The sequence below is a fragment of the Phoxinus phoxinus genome (genome assembly GCF_949152265.1).
Source record: "Phoxinus phoxinus genome assembly, chromosome: 23".
In the NCBI taxonomy this organism is placed as follows: Eukaryota; Metazoa; Chordata; class Actinopteri; order Cypriniformes; family Leuciscidae; genus Phoxinus; species Phoxinus phoxinus.
Genome location: NC_136898.1, coordinates 9,080,109 through 9,099,376, shown reverse-complemented (window position 1 = coordinate 9,099,376; position 19,268 = coordinate 9,080,109). Strand labels below are relative to the sequence as shown.

Sequence of the window (19,268 nt, the reverse complement as noted above, 5' to 3'; positions counted from 1 at the left end):
CTCTCGGCTCATGATGCTGATGAGAGCGGTGATTAGCTCTGTCAGATATGAATGACTGAGCACGGCACCATGGGAGAAGACAAGACAGAAGCCTGTCATCTAGTCTAAGCCGCTGAGCTGAGTAATATCACTGAGATAATCAAATCCCAATTACAGCAATTAAAGTGAGAACGGTCGTACCATCTTTTATGAGTTATGCGAGACATCTTTTTCGTCTTTAATTGAAACATAAATCAGCTGCTAAAGAAACCGGGAAGACGTCAATGAGATGAGAGGGGGACAAGAAAGGGAGAGAGATGATAGGAATGAAACGGAGAGGGAGGGGGATTCAGAGTACAACAGCTGGACAGTCGATATCCAGCCCACTGTTGAGAATCAGCCCACCAGACCGAGCGCATTCGCTGCTTCCTCTCACTCTCAGTACAAACACGAGTGGCATCTATTTCAGCGGGTGCTATAGCTTAAGGAATCCCATAAGGAATTCACTCCTGGACCACGAGATGAGCGTGACGGGCAGCTCTGTGATTTAGTGCCGACGACTCTTTTTTGCATCAGAAAGGTCAGAATTTCTCCTTGTCAATGTTCATTACTCAGAAAAAAGATAAAAGTTATTTTAAATTTGAATGTCAAAAAACTCTGGGATGCCATGGAGTATTAAATATTCAAACTGACTTAAATGTGGCATTAAAATGTGCTTAATTGAAATTACCTTTTGCAATCGTATAGTAAGTGATTTAAAAAGACAAATCTGCCTGTGGCAAGTCACAATGGACAGTCATCAGTCATTCCAGTCAGTGGAAATGTTTTTTTCTAAATCCCTCTGTATTTCGCCATCCCCCGCTCCCCTCATTCATTGACATCCTATGTGGTGCTTTATGTTTTGAGTCATTTTCTTAATAGTCAAATTCTCCTTCCACAAGCTTCCCTAAACAGAAATCCATAAACAGAGATTAGAGCTGCACACTGAAATGACCCGCTGAACTTCTCCTGAAATTGCAGGCAAACCACAAGAGGGATTGAATGATTTATATTGCCGCAGGGATTCGCATCTCACTCCTAAATTGAAAATCTGGTGAGGGGAACATTAAAGTTGACTGAGGAAACGTCCAGGAAAATAAATGTGATTCCCCTTTGTTGCGGCATGTCTTCTAGCGTTTGCTTCTCCCGACGAATTCATCTCACAACTCAGAAAAAGGGAAGTGGTCATAAATCATGACTCTTTATGAGACTCTAACCACAGGCTCTCAGGGCTTGCTGTGGCTCAGACGACTGTCGTCCCACACAATAAATTTAAGGGGACTGAAATATGCCAGCGGACAAACAAACAGCAAGTTTTAGTGTTGTTGTGAGCTGAACCGCAGCCTAAAAATACTTCACTTGTTTTGTCCAGCATATGTGTACAATATTTAGGGTTCTCAAAAACAAATTCTGAACACCGTTATATAACCTTACACTGATTTGCAAAATTGCAACTCTTAAAATGAATATGGCAACACTTTATAAGGTCTCATTTGGTCAAATGCATTAAAATGCCCTTATTATGCTATTTTAAAGGTTCCTAATTTTGTTTTGAAGGTCTCCTACAATAGGTTTACATGCATCCAAGATCACTTTAATTTTCTCATAATATACAGTGCACATCACCTAATTTCTCAAAGAGTCTGAAAACGGTTTATTCGAAGATTCTGTCTCTCTAATCCTCCCCTTACCGACTGGTCAGATGACTCGTTTCAGCCTTATTAGGTCAAAGCAATAACGTCAACAACCCATCATGACAGCCTCTGCTTAGATAGAAGTACCCTGTGGTTGCCCTGAGCAATCCTATGAAGTGTCTCCCATAACAGAGGAATTGGAGGAAAAGCATATAAGACAATCTGACGAATTGTGTGACAGTGCGTCCTGCCCCAATGAACTGGACGCTTCCATCTGGGCAAACCACAATGGGCAGTGAGTTGTGTTTTCTAAAGCACAGAGATCTACTTCCGCCATACCAATCTCCTGCCAAATGTCCTGAACCACATTCGGGTGGAGCCTCCACTCACCCTGATGTATCCAATTCCTGGACAGAGCGTCTGCAGCCTGATTGACTTTGTGATGCAAACCGTGGAAGTGACCAGATGAGGACATTGTGAGTGAGCCGCAACAAGCTCTCCGACTTTGTGCCCCCCTGGTGGTTCAGATTGAAAACCGTTGACATGTTGTCCGAATTTGAAAGTGAAAGAGGTGGCGCTGTGCTAGCCTGGGAAAACCCAGACCACTCTCAGTTGTAACTGAGTTAGGGTCTGGCAAAGCTCCATAGACAATTCATTTCCACAGGGGCGTCACCAACGGACGTCGGATAGATCTAAAACCAATCAGAGCGATGAATGACATGACGTATGCAGAGCGACGGAGCAACATCTCGAGACTCTCAGCAATTCTCTGTTTGTGTTAACGAAAATGACAATTTTAAATCGCTTGAAACAGACGCGATAGCTGATTCGAACGAGTGATGTTGTGATGTTCCACGGCGGCATCCATCTTTGTAATGTACAAAATCTGCGTCACCGTCTCTGCTCTGTCGTCATCGTGTAAAGCCCGCCCCAACGTTTCTGATTGGTGCCGCGATTTCGACGGATTGGAAATGGGTTTCAATGGGCTCTTTGCCAGACCCACTTGCAGAGCAAATCTAAATTTGCCGGAAGTGGTCTGGGTTTTCCCAGGCTAGCGCTGTGCTGCAGTGGCATATATTCCCTCAGCTCAGCTCAAGTCACTATGTGACATCATTGGTGTTTTTCGACCTGTCTGGCTGGCGCTTTGATTATAGCACCATCTCTGGTGGTCAGGAGGAATGAAACAGAACTAGTTTTACCATCAATTTGAACTCTTTTCTACCATTGATGGAATTTTCTGAGACTATGCTTCCCCCGCCATTGACGGAATTTTCTGGCTTTCCGTGTTTTCACTGTTATACTGTAGGGGGCGCTATTATGCAACTTCTGAAAGAGTAAATAATCTCCGGATCAAAACACAAAATAGGACCAGAAACAAGCGAAAAAAGCATTGCTTATGCACGCTGTATTTTTTAACAAAAACTTGTTTTCCTCAGCTTTTTGTTCAGCTTTTTTAAATAAAATTCACCCACATTCAAGTGTTGATAAAAAAAGAATGCATGAATCATCCAATGATAAGAACTATGTATGTGAAAGAACACATAATAAAAAGTCATATAGTGTCTTGAAATCAGATGGTGACAGCTCATTTGCAGCTCATTTACACACTAATGCACACATGCTCTCTTATGAATTGATATGAAAAGGATTCTCGCACAGCTGAGGTGACCTCCACTAAATCATGCTCGTCTCAGGGGGAGAACTGTGAATCATGTAATGCTGTCTGTCACATGAGCTTATAAATATGAAAGACTTTTATGCTCAATGCTGAATGTTTGTTGGTAAGCTTCCAATTATAGATCAGATTTAGAATGTACTGTAGACCACAAATAAACCAGCTTTGTAAAACACCACTGTTGATACAGACAGCCTGTCAAACAAATGATTTGGCATGTTGTTCTCTTTAAATTCGGAAACTCTGTGACATTTTCCTGCTCAGGCACCTCTCAATCTATTATTCATGAGGTGTGAGTACGAAGGCTGTGTAAACAACAGACTGACCTTCTGTGTGCACCGCTGAGCCGGTGTGACCAACCCCAAAGTCCTAATGGACCGGCGATGGCCTAACAACAAGCTGCACCAGCTTATGAGCCCACTGATATGCAGGTTGCCTGGATACAAAAAGCATAATTAAATGTGATTATCATCCTCTTCACATTCAATCTGAAGTATTTAAGTGTTCTGGTTGTTGTTGATTTTTCTGAACAGTAAAAATTCAACATTAGTCAAAGACAGAGGTCAGAAAAGGAAATAGTCAGTGGCTCAACTCATTAAATATGACTGGCCTGTTAGATGAATAAAAGGAAGTGTAAGACAACAGATTGTGCACTGTTGCACTTTGGAAAATGTCTTGGGAATTTTTTAAAAAGATATTCTCAAAAACAATATTATAATATATGTTCAGTATTTATTAAAATGATATTATTATTAATGCTGTCAAATAAATGATTCGTAATTAATAAATTAATATTATACATATATAGCCTAATATATGTGTGTATATATACCACACACACACACGCATTTATGTATATATATATATATATATATATATATATATATATATATATATATATATATACATATATATATAAACATAGATATGATTAATCACAATTAATCAATTTGACAGCACTAATTATTATGTTATATATTAAAATAATTTAGATATTATATTAGAATATATTTTTTAATGATACTATATGTAATCATAATAAACACATTTTATACATACATTTAAATATTTAATAAATTGTTGTTTGTTCCCATTTATAATTTGTTAAATATTTCATAAATGTAATAAACATTTTTGTTTGGCCTATCATTGCTGGCCATTAGTGTGAATGGAAAAATATATAATCTAAGATCCCAATATATATAAACAACACAATCCTAATCCTAATATATATATAATATAGCTTAATATGATATAATGAATTTGATTTTTTTATTTGTTATTATTGCAATTACTAGTATTAATTATAAACACAAGTATTAATGTGTCCAGTAATACTTTCAAATATCTTCATATGTTCACACAATCCTAACCCCTGAGGTTTAAGTGAATATAAATAATAATAGTAATAATTTAAATTACAAAATATCAAAAAAAAGTCAGCACTAATAAGACTAATAATAATGTATCTATCCTTATCCCAACAGATTCCCAAATCCATCAGATATGTCTGGGATGGATGGGTCGGTGGAGGAGTTGAATGGTACGGGAGTAAACAGCGAGAGTTTCCTGAGGTTCAGCCCTACGTCTGTTTCTACCGGGGCGGCCGCTGCTTCATATGGACAAACTGCCAATGTTTACATCTATGTCTCCATCTTCCTCAGCTTGCTGCTTTTCCTGCTCACCCTGTTGATCATTGCTCTCCACAGGCTGAAAAACATCATATCCTCTAGTTCTTCATACCCAGAATGCAGCAGTGAGGCCGGGAGCTCCTTCACTAACATGGAGATCTGCAGCGTTTCCTCACAGAGATCCACGGTGTCCTCACTGTCCTGACAGCAGAGAGAGACAGAAGATACACACACATGTCTGAATGTATTGATAAACTAGAAATGTAGAGATATTTTAGAGGTAATTTTGTTGTATAATTAAATATTTATCATTACTATCAATTTCACTATTAAGTTGAGGTTTTACATTAAATAATTATGTATAAAACAACTGTGTAAAAATGAAGACCCACAGAAGATCCTCCAGATGGATTGAAGTGAAGCATTGTCATAAAGGCCTTGTATTTCGATTTTGGAAAAATGTTAACGTACATAATGAACTGTAAATAGAAAAGCAGCCATACTGTCTCTCATATTTAAAAATGATATATTTGACAATATGATTACACTTCACTTATATCCTTTATAATATATAGAATACAACATATCATCTCTTGGAAGCCTTGAATAAAATCTGATTTGCTCATTATGCATAAGAAACATGTCTTTCATTCACCATGCAAAAAAAGTTACAGAATAGAAAAATCATTAGTAAAAATGCATTAAAAACAGTGTAATAAAAATATATTTTATATTATTATATTAGCATGATAAAAATGATCTTGTCCATTTTTTCTTTTAGTGTTGGAAACTTAAGACACTCTTACAAATAAATGTCATTGCATTATAAATTAATTAAATATAGCAAAAAGATCTTCACTTTTGCATGCACCTTTAACCAACTCGTAGTGATTTTTATGAAGCCAGTTTCTCTCAAGTTCACAGGTCACACTATGAACTATGGACAGGGTCCACTAATGTTTGATAACCAAATGTCCAAATACTTTGTCTTAATGTTTTAAAAGTAAAACATGTATTGTTATATTGGCTTTTTTAGAACAAAACAGAACAGAATGAAACTATGGAACCCATGTCTGCCACATAAGAATACTACGGTATTTGCATTAGAGGCTGTGAGACTCATGAATTAAAATCAATTTCTCTTAAAATAATTTTCTTATGTGGCGGAAAGGGGCTTTCATGTTCACAATGTTTCATGTTTTCATAACACAATAGAACAATTTGATGTATTTTTTTAACTAATAGATATTTGCAATGGACGATGCACACAATATAAACAATTCAATCTACAATACAATACAACACCCAAACTGAGATTCAACACAGATAAATATGAGGAATCATAAAGTGGTCCTGAGGAGTGATATGGTTATTCTAGGAATGTTTACTAAGCTGTCTGACAGCTGTTGGAAAGAAACTGCTGAGATCCCAACGCTTTAGAGATCTCAGCAGTTATGTGCTGGGTTAGATGGTTCCTTGGTGGTTTCTTTAGATGACTGTAACATTTTGGATGAACAGTAATTACTTGAGATGTATTCTGGTATCTGTTGGGGACAGTAGGCTATAGATTGCCATACCACACAGGGATACATTCAGAATGCTCTCCAAAAGCGGAGTAGAGGTTGGCTTTTTGTGCTATCGTCTGCAATTTAGTTTAATATTTTGTTATCTATTGCAATGACATTCATATATTTAAGTGTCGCCTGTATATGAAAAGTTTAGGACCAGTGTATTGGGAGTATCTGTGAATCTGCATCGCAGTTTGGTGCCGGTAGAGGGCGAAACATCCATTTGATTCTCACACACACACACACACACACACACACACACACACAGAGAGAGAGAGGCGAGTCTCTTTCTGCAGCGGCCATGACTGTTTTATTTTTGTTGTGACCTCCTTTAAAGCTCATATTCCTTTCCTCCGTTTTTATGCAGGTAGATTATATTTATTGGGTTACTGCAATTTACAATGCGGTATTTTAATGACAGACAGATAGGCTAAAATCCATTTTAAACTAAAGTATTCTGTGCCGAGTCTGGTCCGTATGGTTTAATGACAGGTGAGACTCTAAGAAAGACAACATGAATGACAATATGAACGACAGCGTTCATATTAGTTTACCAAACACGGGTAAAGACAGCCAAACCCCCGCACCCGGGGAGAGCAGCACCACCACCCCGTCCGACCAGGAGAACTTCCCGTACGACGCGGAAGACCCGGGCGACGAGAGCGACGTGCCGGAGGCGAGAGACGACGAGCTCAACGACGACGAGACGTCCGGAGAGAGCGAGAACGTGTCCAAGACCTGCATTTATGACGGCTGCACGGAGACCACGACTCAGGTGGCCAAAGCCAGGAAACCCTGGATGTGCAAAAAACACCGGAATAAAATGTACAAGGACAAGTATAAGAAGAAGAAAAGCGACCAGGCCATGTCAACTGGAAAACTAGACGTAAGAAACGTTTGGACAAACAGTCTCAGTTTCAGCTTGAACTTAAGGTCCCAACTTTATAAGCTTAATTTCAAACTGTTTTGTCTTTCGTGATGTGTAGGAGGGTACGGAGGAGAGGCCTGTGTCCGTTACTAAGCAACGGCTGGGTACCGTAGGAGACAGACCAGCCAGACCCTCCCTCATTGAGCAGGTGCTGAACCAGAAGAGACTGGTGAGTGCATTAAAACACTTTATTGAGCTAGAGTATTTTTTACTCGTACACCCCCTGGTAACCTAATGCAGTGGGTGCAGAGGTGTGTGGGTATTAGAGTAGATAATGCATAATTCATGTAGCCATATTACAAAAAAGGGAAAATGAAATTTGAATTAAGGGGGGTTCCAAATCAAAAAGGTTAATGTTTAAATGATATGCAATACAGAAAACTATATATATATATATATATATATGTCTGTGTGTGTGTGTGTGTGTGTGTGTGTATTTTGGTATGTATATATACATACATAAATATGTATATATATATATATATATATACATATATATATATATATACTGTGAAGTTTTATTTGATGTTTTCCTCCTAGCTTCTTTCTTTTTTTTATTGATTTGTATATCAATTATTTTGCACATATATGCATTTTATATGTGCCAAATGTTATTCATATTTATATTAACTGAATATTCTTACATAGCATTAGCTGATGTTAGTTGTTTTTGGGTTTCAGTCTCTCCTGAGGAGTCCAGAAGTCATCAGCTTCCTTCAGCAGCAGCAGCGTTTACTGACCACACAGAATCGGGCTCAAACACAGCACAACTTCTGAAGTCTGAAGATGCTTTACTCATCCTGTTGAGGATTTAATGCGGTCACAATTTCACCGAAATTTGAAATGGGGAATATTCTATATGTGTGACCCGCATCTGTCCTTGATGGTGTGAAGACTATCAACACTGCATTCTGAAAACTGTGATGTTTGACAAGGACCCGATCGATCTAAAATACTGCTGTCATCATCAAGCTCGTTGATATCATGAAACGAATTGGCAGCTAAATCTACTGTATATCAATAATGCGTTTGACTAGCCATCCTAGCCTCATTTGTGTCATTTAGTGTTTTTAAATTAATGATAGAAAATATGAAACGGCAGCTGTAGAAATTAATTTTTTAGAGATCTTAATCTAATCAGTAATGTTTGTTAATGTCATCATAATGTCATCAATGAAAGCTACAATTTTGTTTGACCTTTTTAGCCACATCTTGACAGTGCAGCTGAAAGACACAGCATACACACAGAATTGTTCAATCAGCTTTATTATTTTAAAGATGGGGCAAAGGATAAGCAAATCCTTTAATAAACAGGAAGTTTTTATTGATCTTGTGAAAATTGATCACCTGTCGTTTTAAAACTTTAATTGCATTAATACAAAGTAGGTGGATTTTTTGACTTCTGATGTTTTGTTTTTAAATTTCATATTTGTGTTTGGGCCATAAAATAATCAGGCGCAAATATAAGAGAGGTTTTTGTATTACAATAACAAGAAAGCTAACGCGAGTGGGAAAAAAAACAACAACATGAAATGTTATAGAAGGCACAAATATGACACAAATATTTAAACATTTCCATAACAAGTACCTGCCTACTAACATATTTCTTTGGCTTCCTAATACAGCGATTCGATCTGAATTGATCTCAGCTACTACATACTGTGAAATAGCAAAGTTTTTTTTGTTTTTAAAAAACAATGCAACACTTATCTAACCACACAACTGCTTATTTTAACAGCATGATATTTCCTGGCTGATTCTATGCCAGTACCATAAACATCCACTGAAAAGACAGAGAGATAGCTTTATGTGTCTTGGGTTGCTATAAAAGTCTTTCGGGGAACTATATTCCCCTTGTCCTGTAATGCATTAGGACACAGAGGAAATAGGATTGTGTGGGGAGCCCATTTGGGTCAGAACTTTGTCCAGCCACTGCAGGGGCCCGTGCAGGTGTATTTCTATCCAGCAGGGGGTGCTGGTGACATCCTGACGGTGGTACTCGGCTCCCCAGCCCTGAGAAGAGGAGACATTTGACACTTGATTATCTTTACAAAACATACATCTTAAGCACGAAACATGTTTTTAAAAACTACAATAATACAAGTATTTGTGATCCACTAGCAGCACCAAAAGGAATTGCAAAAATAAATGCATACTAGTTTTCATTCATGAATGTCATTCATAAAGGATTTTGCCAGAAATAATCTCAAACAACATACATATCAAGCAGGGAATATTGCGCATGTCGTATCGGTCGGTAACCAAAGAACTCCAGAGCTATGGGATCTGCAGTGTTTTGGCAGAGCAACATCCATAAAACAGCAAGCCAAAGATTAGAATAACCACATATTCCATTTGCATAGCAACGCTTGGAAGATTTTCTATTTGAAACTGCTAATCACCCAGAGAGCTGTTGGCTTGTGATTGACGTTTATGAACTGTCTGTAAACAGCAACTTTTTAACCTTGTTGTTGGAGGTAATAAACTTGATAACAGTCTTATATAAACTACTGTATATATATTTATATTTAGAATAAACTATAAAATCAAGCAGATTTGTGCATTTTCTGAAGAAAAAGAGAATAGAGTTTAGGTTTGGGTATCCAGAACAGGTGCTGCTTTGGTCCTATTTAAAATGCTCGCACGTAGAACCGTTTGGTACTAAAATTCTTTCTAAAAACATTACTAAAAACACATTTCTAAAATTCTCTGACTGAGTTTCATAGTTATACACTAGCCTACTTAATCGACATGGCACCACTACTGAATTAAAAAGCGCAACCAGTGTAGACTGATTTCTGAACAAATAAATCTAATAAGACTGTACTTTTGAATGAATCAAAAGCATACAGCACAACCAGTGTAGTCCGATTCTCGAAGCCGAAGGAAAGACTCTAATGATTCAATACTTTTTATTGAATCAAAAGCATACAGCGCAACCAAATTGGTACGATTTCCAAACAAATTACTCGGAGTCTGTTCTTGTTAGTGAACCAAAAGCACACAGCAAATGACTCCTATGAGCCGGTTGTGTAAAGTGAATCAAATTCACACAGTGCACCCAGAGTAGTCCGATTCCTAAATTAATGACTCTTATGAGGCAATTCTTTTAATTGAATCAAAAGCAGTGAATCAACCAGTGTAGACTCATTCCCAATCGGAGGACTTTTATGAAACGGTTCTTTAAAGTGAATCAAACGCATCCAGCGCAACCAGTGAGGACTCATTCCCAACCTCAGGACTTTTATGAGATGGGTCTTTAAAGTGAATCCAGCGCAACCAGTGTGGACTCATTCCCAACCTAAGGACTTTTATGAGACGGATCTTTAAAGTGAATCAAACGCATCTAGCGCAACCAGTGTAGACTGATTCTCAGTGTAAACCAAGGACTTTTATGAGCTGGTTCTTTTAAGTGAATCAAATGCATTCAGCACAACCAGTGTAGACTGGTCCCTAAAGGAAAGACTAATGAGTCGATTCTTTCTAGTGAATCAATAGTAATGGCGTTTACATAACCTTTACTAGCAGCCCAATAGGGTTTATATGGCTGTATAGGCTATACTCTGTATATGCCACATATTCTATATAAACCTCTTTACCTTGACAAAACTCATCCTGATGGTGCACATCTTGGTGAGTTCATACACCACCTCAAAGCCATGATTTACTGACTGCGACAGCAGCTGGGCAAACAGCTGGTTGTTGAAGATCTTGAGGCTGCATCCACTCGGGATCTTGCAGACGGTGGTGGGGTGGAAACCATGCTGGTAGTTACAGTTCCGACTCTGAACGAATATACTGCTGTCACTCAGACACTCTGCGTACACCTCCCCTCCGACGTAATACAAGTGCACACCTACAACAGAAGAGAGAAAGGGTAAAGCATGTTTCTAGTTGCGCATTTAACTGAGACTAAATACACTTACAGGACCACAAAAGGAATAAAAAATAACATACAGTATAACAACAATTCTAAAGTGGCTTTTATAACACAACTGTGAACTACTGCAGAGTTCACACATACATTAAAAAAAAAAAAACTGTGTTAGATTAAACTGAGAAGGGTCATGGCACTTGCATGTTGTTGTCCTACTGTTAGTTTGACTGCTTCTATTGTTCTCATTTGTAAGTCGCTTTGGATAAAAGCGACTGCTAAATGAATAAATGTAATGTAAATGTACATAAAACAGTATATCACCACTTTTGAACTTGGTAAATCCCAGAAATCATTATCCACAAACCCAGCATTCATCATGTTTTATCACGTGCCAAGCGGAAACTTTAATAATCTCCATTCTCCTGAAGCATCCTGATCTGGATTATGTCGTTGTCCTTGGCGCTCTTCCAACTAGGATCTCTCACACAAGTAGATGGAACTCTGTGCCCGATGTGTGTGTGTGTGTGTGCATACTTCTCTCTGTCATTGCTGTAACCTATGGCAACGCTTAATGTCTTTCCAACACTGGCACAGTGACGCTCATCCACCACCCTGAGAAAAACCAACATTTGGATAGTGTGGACTTTATCTTTCTCGCTGGGTTTCTGAAGTGCAGTGTTGACTGACCAGCACTATCTGGCGTAGTGCTGGGTATCGATTCAAATTTCAAGAATCGATTCGATTCCGATTCTCAAGATCTTGAATCGATTATCATTATTCGATTCGATTCGATTCGATCCGATCTGATCCAATCTTATATTTTTAAAATCAAAAGTTTTTATTGTTCATGAACAATCAAGTTTTTGTATTAAATAACATTCACAAACATACATTAATGTTGTAAAAATGTATTGTTCACTCAATGTATTGATGTTAGATAAGGCATTCATGTTAATGAATGGTATCTTAATGTAGTGTTACCAACTAAACAGGAGATAAAACGTGTTTTATTTGACTTGACTGTCCTTTTATTTAATCCAAAACTGCGTTCATATTTAGAAGGCCTTTTAAACTAGATACAACCGCACACGATACCACTTTAGGGGCCGTTCACATATCGCGTTTTATGAGCGTGCAAATTCAGTGAGATGCACTTCAATGCATCTCAACAGGTCATGTGACAAAAACCAGCGGTCTTTCCGTAACAACATGGAAAGCTCGGCCGAACAGCTGATCATAGCTGTACAGGGCGGCTTTTTATTTCTCATCTCAATGAATATATCTAGTAGTAAAGCTAATGCAAGGGCTAGAAATCAATTAATTATTTGATGATACTTCCTCGTCATCATGGAGAGCGCAGTTTGCAGCGCTTTCTCCTCTCCACAAGCGCGTGCTTTCCCTTTGCGTCTGTCGTTGCTATGCAACCATGAACAGAGGCGCGCCTAGAAAACGAATTTGCACGCGCAAAAAACGCGCTATGAACGGCTCTTTCCTCCTCTCTTGTCAACAAGTGGATTCAGAGAAACCGCATTAGCAGCGCCGCTGGTCGCCATGTCTCGGTGTGTTTATGGGGAAAATGTAGGCCTGTTATTAAATCGATCCTCTGAGTTACGGATCGATCTTTAGAAATTAATATGAAAATCGATTCAGAATTGGTGAATCGATTTTTTCAACACAGCACTAATCTGGCGCCATAAAAACTGTGTTTTTTTGTTTTTTTTTATTACTTTCTCTTGGAATTGCATCAACTGATGGAAGACAGTTATCAGCTTGATCTTCTCAAAGCAACAATTTCAGATCCAAAAACCCCCAACAAAGACAAGAATGCAAAAAAAGATGTAAAACTTTAAACAAACCTTTGCCTATGTGTCTGCGAGTGTGTTCAATGGTGGAGTTTCGGTTGACATTGGATAGTAATCCGAGGCAGAATCGGTTCTTGTTGTTGGAGGGATCTGTGAAGCCGTCCACGAGGATGCTCCGGGAAGAGGCGTGGAATGTCTCACCCACCCTGTTGTTCAGTTCGTAATACGCCACTGAACACCAGTATTCTGGTTCCTCATAACACACTGGCCTCAAGTCTGGAGGGAAAAAAGGCATTCATAAAACCATGTAAAACATATATCATACCTCATAGTACTCAGGTCTCATTCCATATTTATGATGCATTTTAATATATATAAAATAATGCCATTATGATTCAACACTTTCAATGTTTGGAAACACCAGACTAGATTAATGTTTCTCCTGATTTAAAAAATCTTAGATCCATTAATGTACTCTCTGAATAAGAACGTTGCCTAATACCATTTAAAGCAGAACATTACAATAAAAAATGCTTTATAGTTAAGGAAGACTTACAAAAAAGAAATCACATAAAGGTAAATCTTCCACATAAAAAGAAAAGGCCTACACGAGAAAGTCTTGTGTGACCAATTTGACATCTTGTATATATAGTCTGATAATTTCTATTTTCAAAATGAAAAAAAAAAAAAAATGGTTAGGTCTTTCATTTATAGCTGGATTAGCTTGAGGTTTAAGTCGTGTGGATTCTGATTGGCTGTCAATGTTTTTATGGTTCATTAGCTGGAAAAAAAGTTCTGAAAATGCTTCCATTGATATCGTTCCTTTGTTTCTGTCACTTTAGCTGTGATGTGGACTTCCCTTCTCATAGAATTAGAACGATTATTCAAACTTCTTTAAAATGAAAAAAGTAATAATATTAAATGAGCAGTGTTATTTTTGTATTATTTATATACTATTATAGTTTTTATTATTTAAAATTTTCCGTTTTCATTTTAATTTAGTAATTTTGTCATCATTATTTTTTTCTATTTAGCTTTTTTTATTTCAATTTTAGTCATTTAACATTTATTATTTCAATCTTTATTTCAATCAATATTTCACATTTTTGTTTACATTTTTCATCCAATATTTTTATTTTATTTTAGCATTATTTCACTTAAAAAAACATATTTGTATTAGTTTCAGTTAATAATAACAACAAATGAGTAAGTGTGTTCACAACATTTAACTGGTACTGCACATTTCAAAGTACATACATACTGCACAGTAAGTCTAGTGTCACCTCTATGAGGGGCAGACAGAATGAGTTTATTGGGGTTGGAGGACTCTTCTGGTTTCACATCCTCAGACGGAGTGCTCTCCATCATACTGTAGGGTGGAGGAGGTGTCTCTGCTGTGCAATGAGAAATACGTTTTTGAATGACCAAGATATGAAAATGTAATTCAGTGGCACTACATTTCATGCAAGGAAGTTATAAGAGAGCTAATATACAAAATCATCAATGCTTGAGAAATCGTTGCTAATAATGACCTGTGATTTGGTAGGGGCTCCCAGGGTCGGTTCCACTGCTGGGGGAGTTTGGGAAGCTGTGTGCAGTGGGGGACTGGTTTAAAGAGCTGGAAGGAGATGAAGAAAACGAGCTACAGGGCATTGCAGGGAAGGAGTCTGGGTAAGTGGCATTTTGAGGCATTAGAGGCTCGTTGTGTAGGGAAGCATTCCGGAACTTTGCTAACAAGCTGTGCTGGGGGTTGAACTCACTGTGACGTGGCACAAGGACTGGGGGCAGAACTGTTTGGGGGGGGGGAAAGAGAAAGAAGATTACTAACAGATTTTTACTAATGCATAAAGCTATAATCAATATGGAAGAAAACAAGAAAAAGTGGTTTGCGTATTGATTTCCACCTGGTGTCTCCACACGGCGGTAATGATATGGATTGATGCAGATATCCTTCTGCTTGGAGCCGAAAGGAAACTCGCAGCAATCCAGCGCTTTGAGCTCATGGTGGGACTGGAGATCCGGCCAGCGCCACACTCTGCAGTAGATAACGTGTGGCAGACCTTTACGATGGGACACCTGGAGGCGTCCGTCCAGGGATCGAGGGATGGTCACACATTTACTGGGCTGGCCAGGACAGCTCAGAGCCTTTTCCAGCTCCTCCATGGCCCCTTTCTTTTTCTTGAGCTTCTTTACAAGGGAATCGACAGCCTTTTCCGCCCACTTTTCCTCCTCGTCTCCTTGTTTCCAGCCCAGCAGCCTTTTCACAGCTGGACTGGTGAAGGAGAAGAGGGAAGTGATGGATGTGGTGGAGTGCATTGTGGGATGGGGCGACACTGGGGACTGGATTTTTTCCTAAAAACAAGGCAGATCTGTCTTATATCACTTAAAGCCAGGAGTCTCAGTTTATTACTTTACAGCCAAGAGACAGCTGGGTGTAAAACAAACCCCCAGACAGGGATGTTTTCGTCAGGCTGTCAACAGTTTTTATCTGGTGAAAGAAATAAAGAAGAATGTCAGATTTAAGTAAATTGTACATTGTTTGTGTCAGTATTTTTAACTGCCTTTACTTGTTTTTTATTAATATAAACATAAATAATTATATATACTGTATATACAATAACGATAATAAATAAATTGTAAATGATTTATGTCAGTATTTTCAGTATTTTTCAAATAATTGTTAGAATATTTTTTAGTTATTTAATTTTTAAATAATTTAAAATAATGATTTTTAAAAATACAAAAATGATTTGTGTATACCGGTGTGTTTATATATATACACACACGCAGACACAATGTTATGTATGTGGATGTGTGTGAGATTAAAATAATACAAATCATTATTTTATTTTTAATTATTTTTTAAAAATTAAATTAAAAAAATATTTAAAAAATATTTGAAAAATACTGACATAAATCATTTAAAAAAATTTTTTTTATCTTTATTATTATTAATTGTTTTTTATTTATGCATTTAGTAAAACATAGCCTACATTTTGCATTACAGTAATAACAATTAGGGAAGAACGTGCTTAATTGTCATGAAAAATAATGTCAAACAATGTCCAAATCAAAACATATTTTAAGCTAAATGGCACCATTTTCTTTAAGCAAAATATAATACTTCTTTCTTATGATTTTGGGGTGAAATATGATATGAACATATTCTTGACATGTTTTGTGAGATTCACCCTATTAGGGCATAATTACAACACATCCATGTGCAGATCTCAAGATCTTCAGTGCATGCAGAGATTTCTGAGGTATTACTGAGTCAACAGGTCCTTCTGTTTCTCACTGGACCTCACCTATTCGTCCTCCTCTCCCTACTGTCAAGGCTTTCTGATGCAGAAAATGATCTGCTAAAAATCAATGTCGTTTGAGCATTTGAAACCAGAGAGGCTTGCTTCCATCTTTGGCCAAGTCTATTCAAATAATAGCTTCTGAAAATATTATTGCATGTGATACCAGAGGTGTTAACACACCCCTAACCAAATCAAATAATCGTATGAGATGAATGAGGCCATATAGGACTAATAGCACAGCAGCGTATGAAATCATGGCTCAGTTACAAATAGGCACAGGCAGGCAGATCAATTGAGGGTGAATACATCTGCTCTGTTCTCAAAGGCAGTGTGTCCTTATGAAACTGGCGTCTGGCAGTCTGAGTGCTGAGATAGGCTTAATCACCTAACTCCCCCGCAAACGCACATACACATCCTTTCCCTCAACTTCACTTTGTTTGTTTGCTTTAAGAAATGTTCAAATGCTACATTTGCCACTTATTTATAAAAAAGGTATTCCAGGTATACACAACTGTCACAAACGTATGGAGCAGCATCATTGAGCAGCAAGTGGCATAATGTCTGTTTACGCAGCCTCGCGTGATATGGACTAATATGTGAGAAGCAACAAGTTATAGAAAAGAAAAAATAGGCTACAGCGTCAAGACAAAAAGTTTTAAAAAGACACTTGTCATGCCTTATTTATTTTTTATAATTTATAAAACTTTTACTTCTTAAGTCCTGAAATAAATTTTAAATAATATCAGAAGTGGTATATAGGCTATAACACGTTGTATCCATTACCTTATTCTTGTGACAAGTCGAATAACAATCCGCGTAGTTCCGCAAAATAGCCGACTGCTGAATCTCGCGCCGATTGAAGGTGTAGCTCCAGCGCGTGTGTTTGGATGGAGCGAGAGCCGCGGCGTCAGTCTGACTGGAGCCTCAGCGCCTTCGTGCGGAATTCATCCGCTGCTCCTGGAACTCTCCCAGGACGTCAGACACACAGAGGGATCATCCCGTTTAAAAGAACAGCCTGAGACTCACTCACAGGCCCATTATTGAGGGAAAACAGGTCATTGTGGGCAGCAGTGTTTCACTTGTCATTTGCTTTCAGTGACAGATGACAAGCGCAGACAGCTGTTTTTTCTTGTACAGGAAGTTCACCTTTTTGGCATAAGTTGTAAAGGGAAAGTGATTTTTTTAATATATATTTTTTATTGAAGTTTTCATAACTTTAATTTTTAGTCATTCACAGTATGCGATTATTCAGTGACTTTCTAGCGGTCGACGTTTCAAAGGAATTTGTGAGGAATTTGCGCGCTTTAAAGTTTAAAAACGCTTCGAACTAAAATTACTATTATAACGTTTTGGTATCAAATTTGGTGTTAAATAGTGTTAGTCAGTGGCGTAGGTCCCCTGGTGTTAGTAGGCTAACGTTATAACGTTTTGTCGATGTGCCGTCGGATATGTCAGCCAAATGTTGCTATGGTTACAGGGAACGCAACTTCTGATCACGAGCGTTAATCTTTTGATGGCAACAGAAACGTTCTGTGTACGTTAAAATATTTTTTTTTACAGTCTACGGTTAAAATGCGTAGCCTACATTTAAGACACCGTCCAACCTTTTTACCTTTTGAGTGGTTTGAGAATTGTTTTGGGTCAACCCAACTCACAACCTTGTCATTATGGTAGCTACAATGTGATTAAAACGAACCGTTTTCGAATTACTTAATCATTTTAGGCGAAACAAAAAAGGTGTTACTTAAGAAAAAAAGCTCTACTCTCTCTAAACATTTAGCCTACCTGTTATATATTTAGAAATTGGAAGCAGAATATTAATAAAGTTAAAGTAGAAAGTAGTAGAATATGTAGTGACAGACTGGCGGTTCGCCAGCGCTTATCGATAGCCCTACTTCTCCTGAGCTCCTCGGCGCGGATGGATACACTTCGATTGTGTGCGTAGAGTGACTTGTCCAGTTAATGACGCAAGCCAGGATGGCGACAGAGAGTCTAGAAGTTTGACATTTTCACAGTTTACAACAACTGCAGGGGAACGTAACAATACTCCCAATAATGACAGCTCGCATCTTTAGTGCTCTCTTTGATCAAATTAGTTTGGCAGGGGGAATTCGCTTCCAATAAAAGAACACCGCAAAATGATCCTCTTCAATCAAGGTGCACAGGATCATATAAATTACTGACGACGAGCCTCTATATGTAAAGCTTAGCAGATGGGAGAAATACAATACATATATAGATGCTTAAATAACTGATTGTAGAAATAATTTATCAGTGAAAATATTGAAATACACCATCTTTTAGAGTGGCTGACAAGATAGAGGGCCTGACTAAGAACAAATGCCTTCCTGGTGGAGAGAAAGGGAGGATAAACAGGATATTCTCTCCAGGGTGCAGAGCAACCCATTGTGTAAACCACATTAAAAAGGACTGAGTACATGGACCATGGACCAGTGCTGTCACTAGAGGGGCGTAAGGAGGTGAAGATTCTAGGCCCCCGACTGTTGGGGGGCCCCGCAATGTCAACAAAACTACCCTAGCTGTGGCCCTATGGACCATTTCAGTCGGTCAACTGTGTTATATATTAGGGCTGCACAATATATCGAATTTATCGAAATATCGCAAATGTATATATCGCAATATGCATATCGCAACAGCTTGCAATAAATGGGTTCATGAACAAAAGACAACGTTTTTTTTTTAGCTTTAATAAGTATCAGGATATATTTAATTCATACAGTGAAAACTAAGCAATGTTTTATTTTTATATTTTATGATTCAGTATCTTTTATTAAATAAACCTAATGTAGGATAACCTGAAACTCTGTGG

General features: G+C 37.9%; 3 protein-coding genes across 5 annotated transcripts; 2 read left to right on the top strand and 1 right to left on the bottom strand.

The window, feature by feature from the left end:
• Positions 1–423: 423 nt before the first annotated feature.
• Positions 424–5,308, top strand: sertm1 (serine rich and transmembrane domain containing 1). The gene is made up of 2 exons (XM_079599633.1): positions 424–559; positions 4,815–5,308. The coding sequence occupies exon 2, from the start codon at positions 4,834–4,836 to the stop codon at positions 5,161–5,163; it is 330 nt and encodes a 109-aa protein (XP_079455759.1). The 5' UTR covers positions 424–559; positions 4,815–4,833; the 3' UTR covers positions 5,164–5,308.
• Positions 5,309–6,678: 1,370 nt separating this feature from the next.
• Positions 6,679–9,416, top strand: rfxap (regulatory factor X-associated protein). The gene is made up of 3 exons (XM_079599631.1): positions 6,679–7,412; positions 7,513–7,623; positions 8,136–9,416. Exons 1-3 carry the CDS (start codon positions 7,041–7,043, stop codon positions 8,229–8,231), a joined length of 579 nt encoding a protein of 192 aa, XP_079455757.1. The 5' UTR covers positions 6,679–7,040; the 3' UTR covers positions 8,232–9,416.
• smad9 (SMAD family member 9) lies at positions 9,324–17,356 on the bottom strand (the record flags this gene model as incomplete). Of its 3 annotated transcripts, none has more annotated exons than XM_079599619.1 (7): positions 17,222–17,356; positions 15,038–15,621; positions 14,666–14,923; positions 14,417–14,527; positions 13,188–13,409; positions 11,054–11,310; positions 9,324–9,467 (listed from the first exon to the last, which is right to left on the bottom strand). In XM_079599619.1, the coding sequence occupies exons 2-7, from the start codon at positions 15,447–15,449 to the stop codon at positions 9,324–9,326; spliced, it is 1,404 nt and encodes a 467-aa protein (XP_079455745.1). In that variant the 5' UTR covers positions 15,450–15,621; positions 17,222–17,356. The 3 variants fall into 3 exon arrangements, with proteins under 3 accessions (XP_079455745.1, XP_079455747.1, XP_079455746.1); XM_079599621.1 differs by having other exon boundaries at positions 14,417–14,524; positions 17,222–17,355; XM_079599620.1 differs by having other exon boundaries at positions 15,038–15,485; positions 17,222–17,320.
• Between the last annotated feature and the right edge of the window lie 1,912 nt (positions 17,357–19,268).

Coding starts and splice junctions, on each gene's coding strand:
- sertm1 (XM_079599633.1), top strand. CDS start 4,834: ATGTCTGGGATGGATGGGTCGGTGGAGGAGTTGAATGGTACGGGAGTA.
- rfxap (XM_079599631.1), top strand. CDS start 7,041: ATGAATGACAATATGAACGACAGCGTTCATATTAGTTTACCAAACACG. Junction 7,413..7,512: donor TGTCAACTGGAAAACTAGAC/GTAAGAAACGTT, acceptor CGTGATGTGTAG/GAGGGTACGGAGGAGAGGCC. Junction 7,624..8,135: donor TGCTGAACCAGAAGAGACTG/GTGAGTGCATTA, acceptor TTTGGGTTTCAG/TCTCTCCTGAGGAGTCCAGA.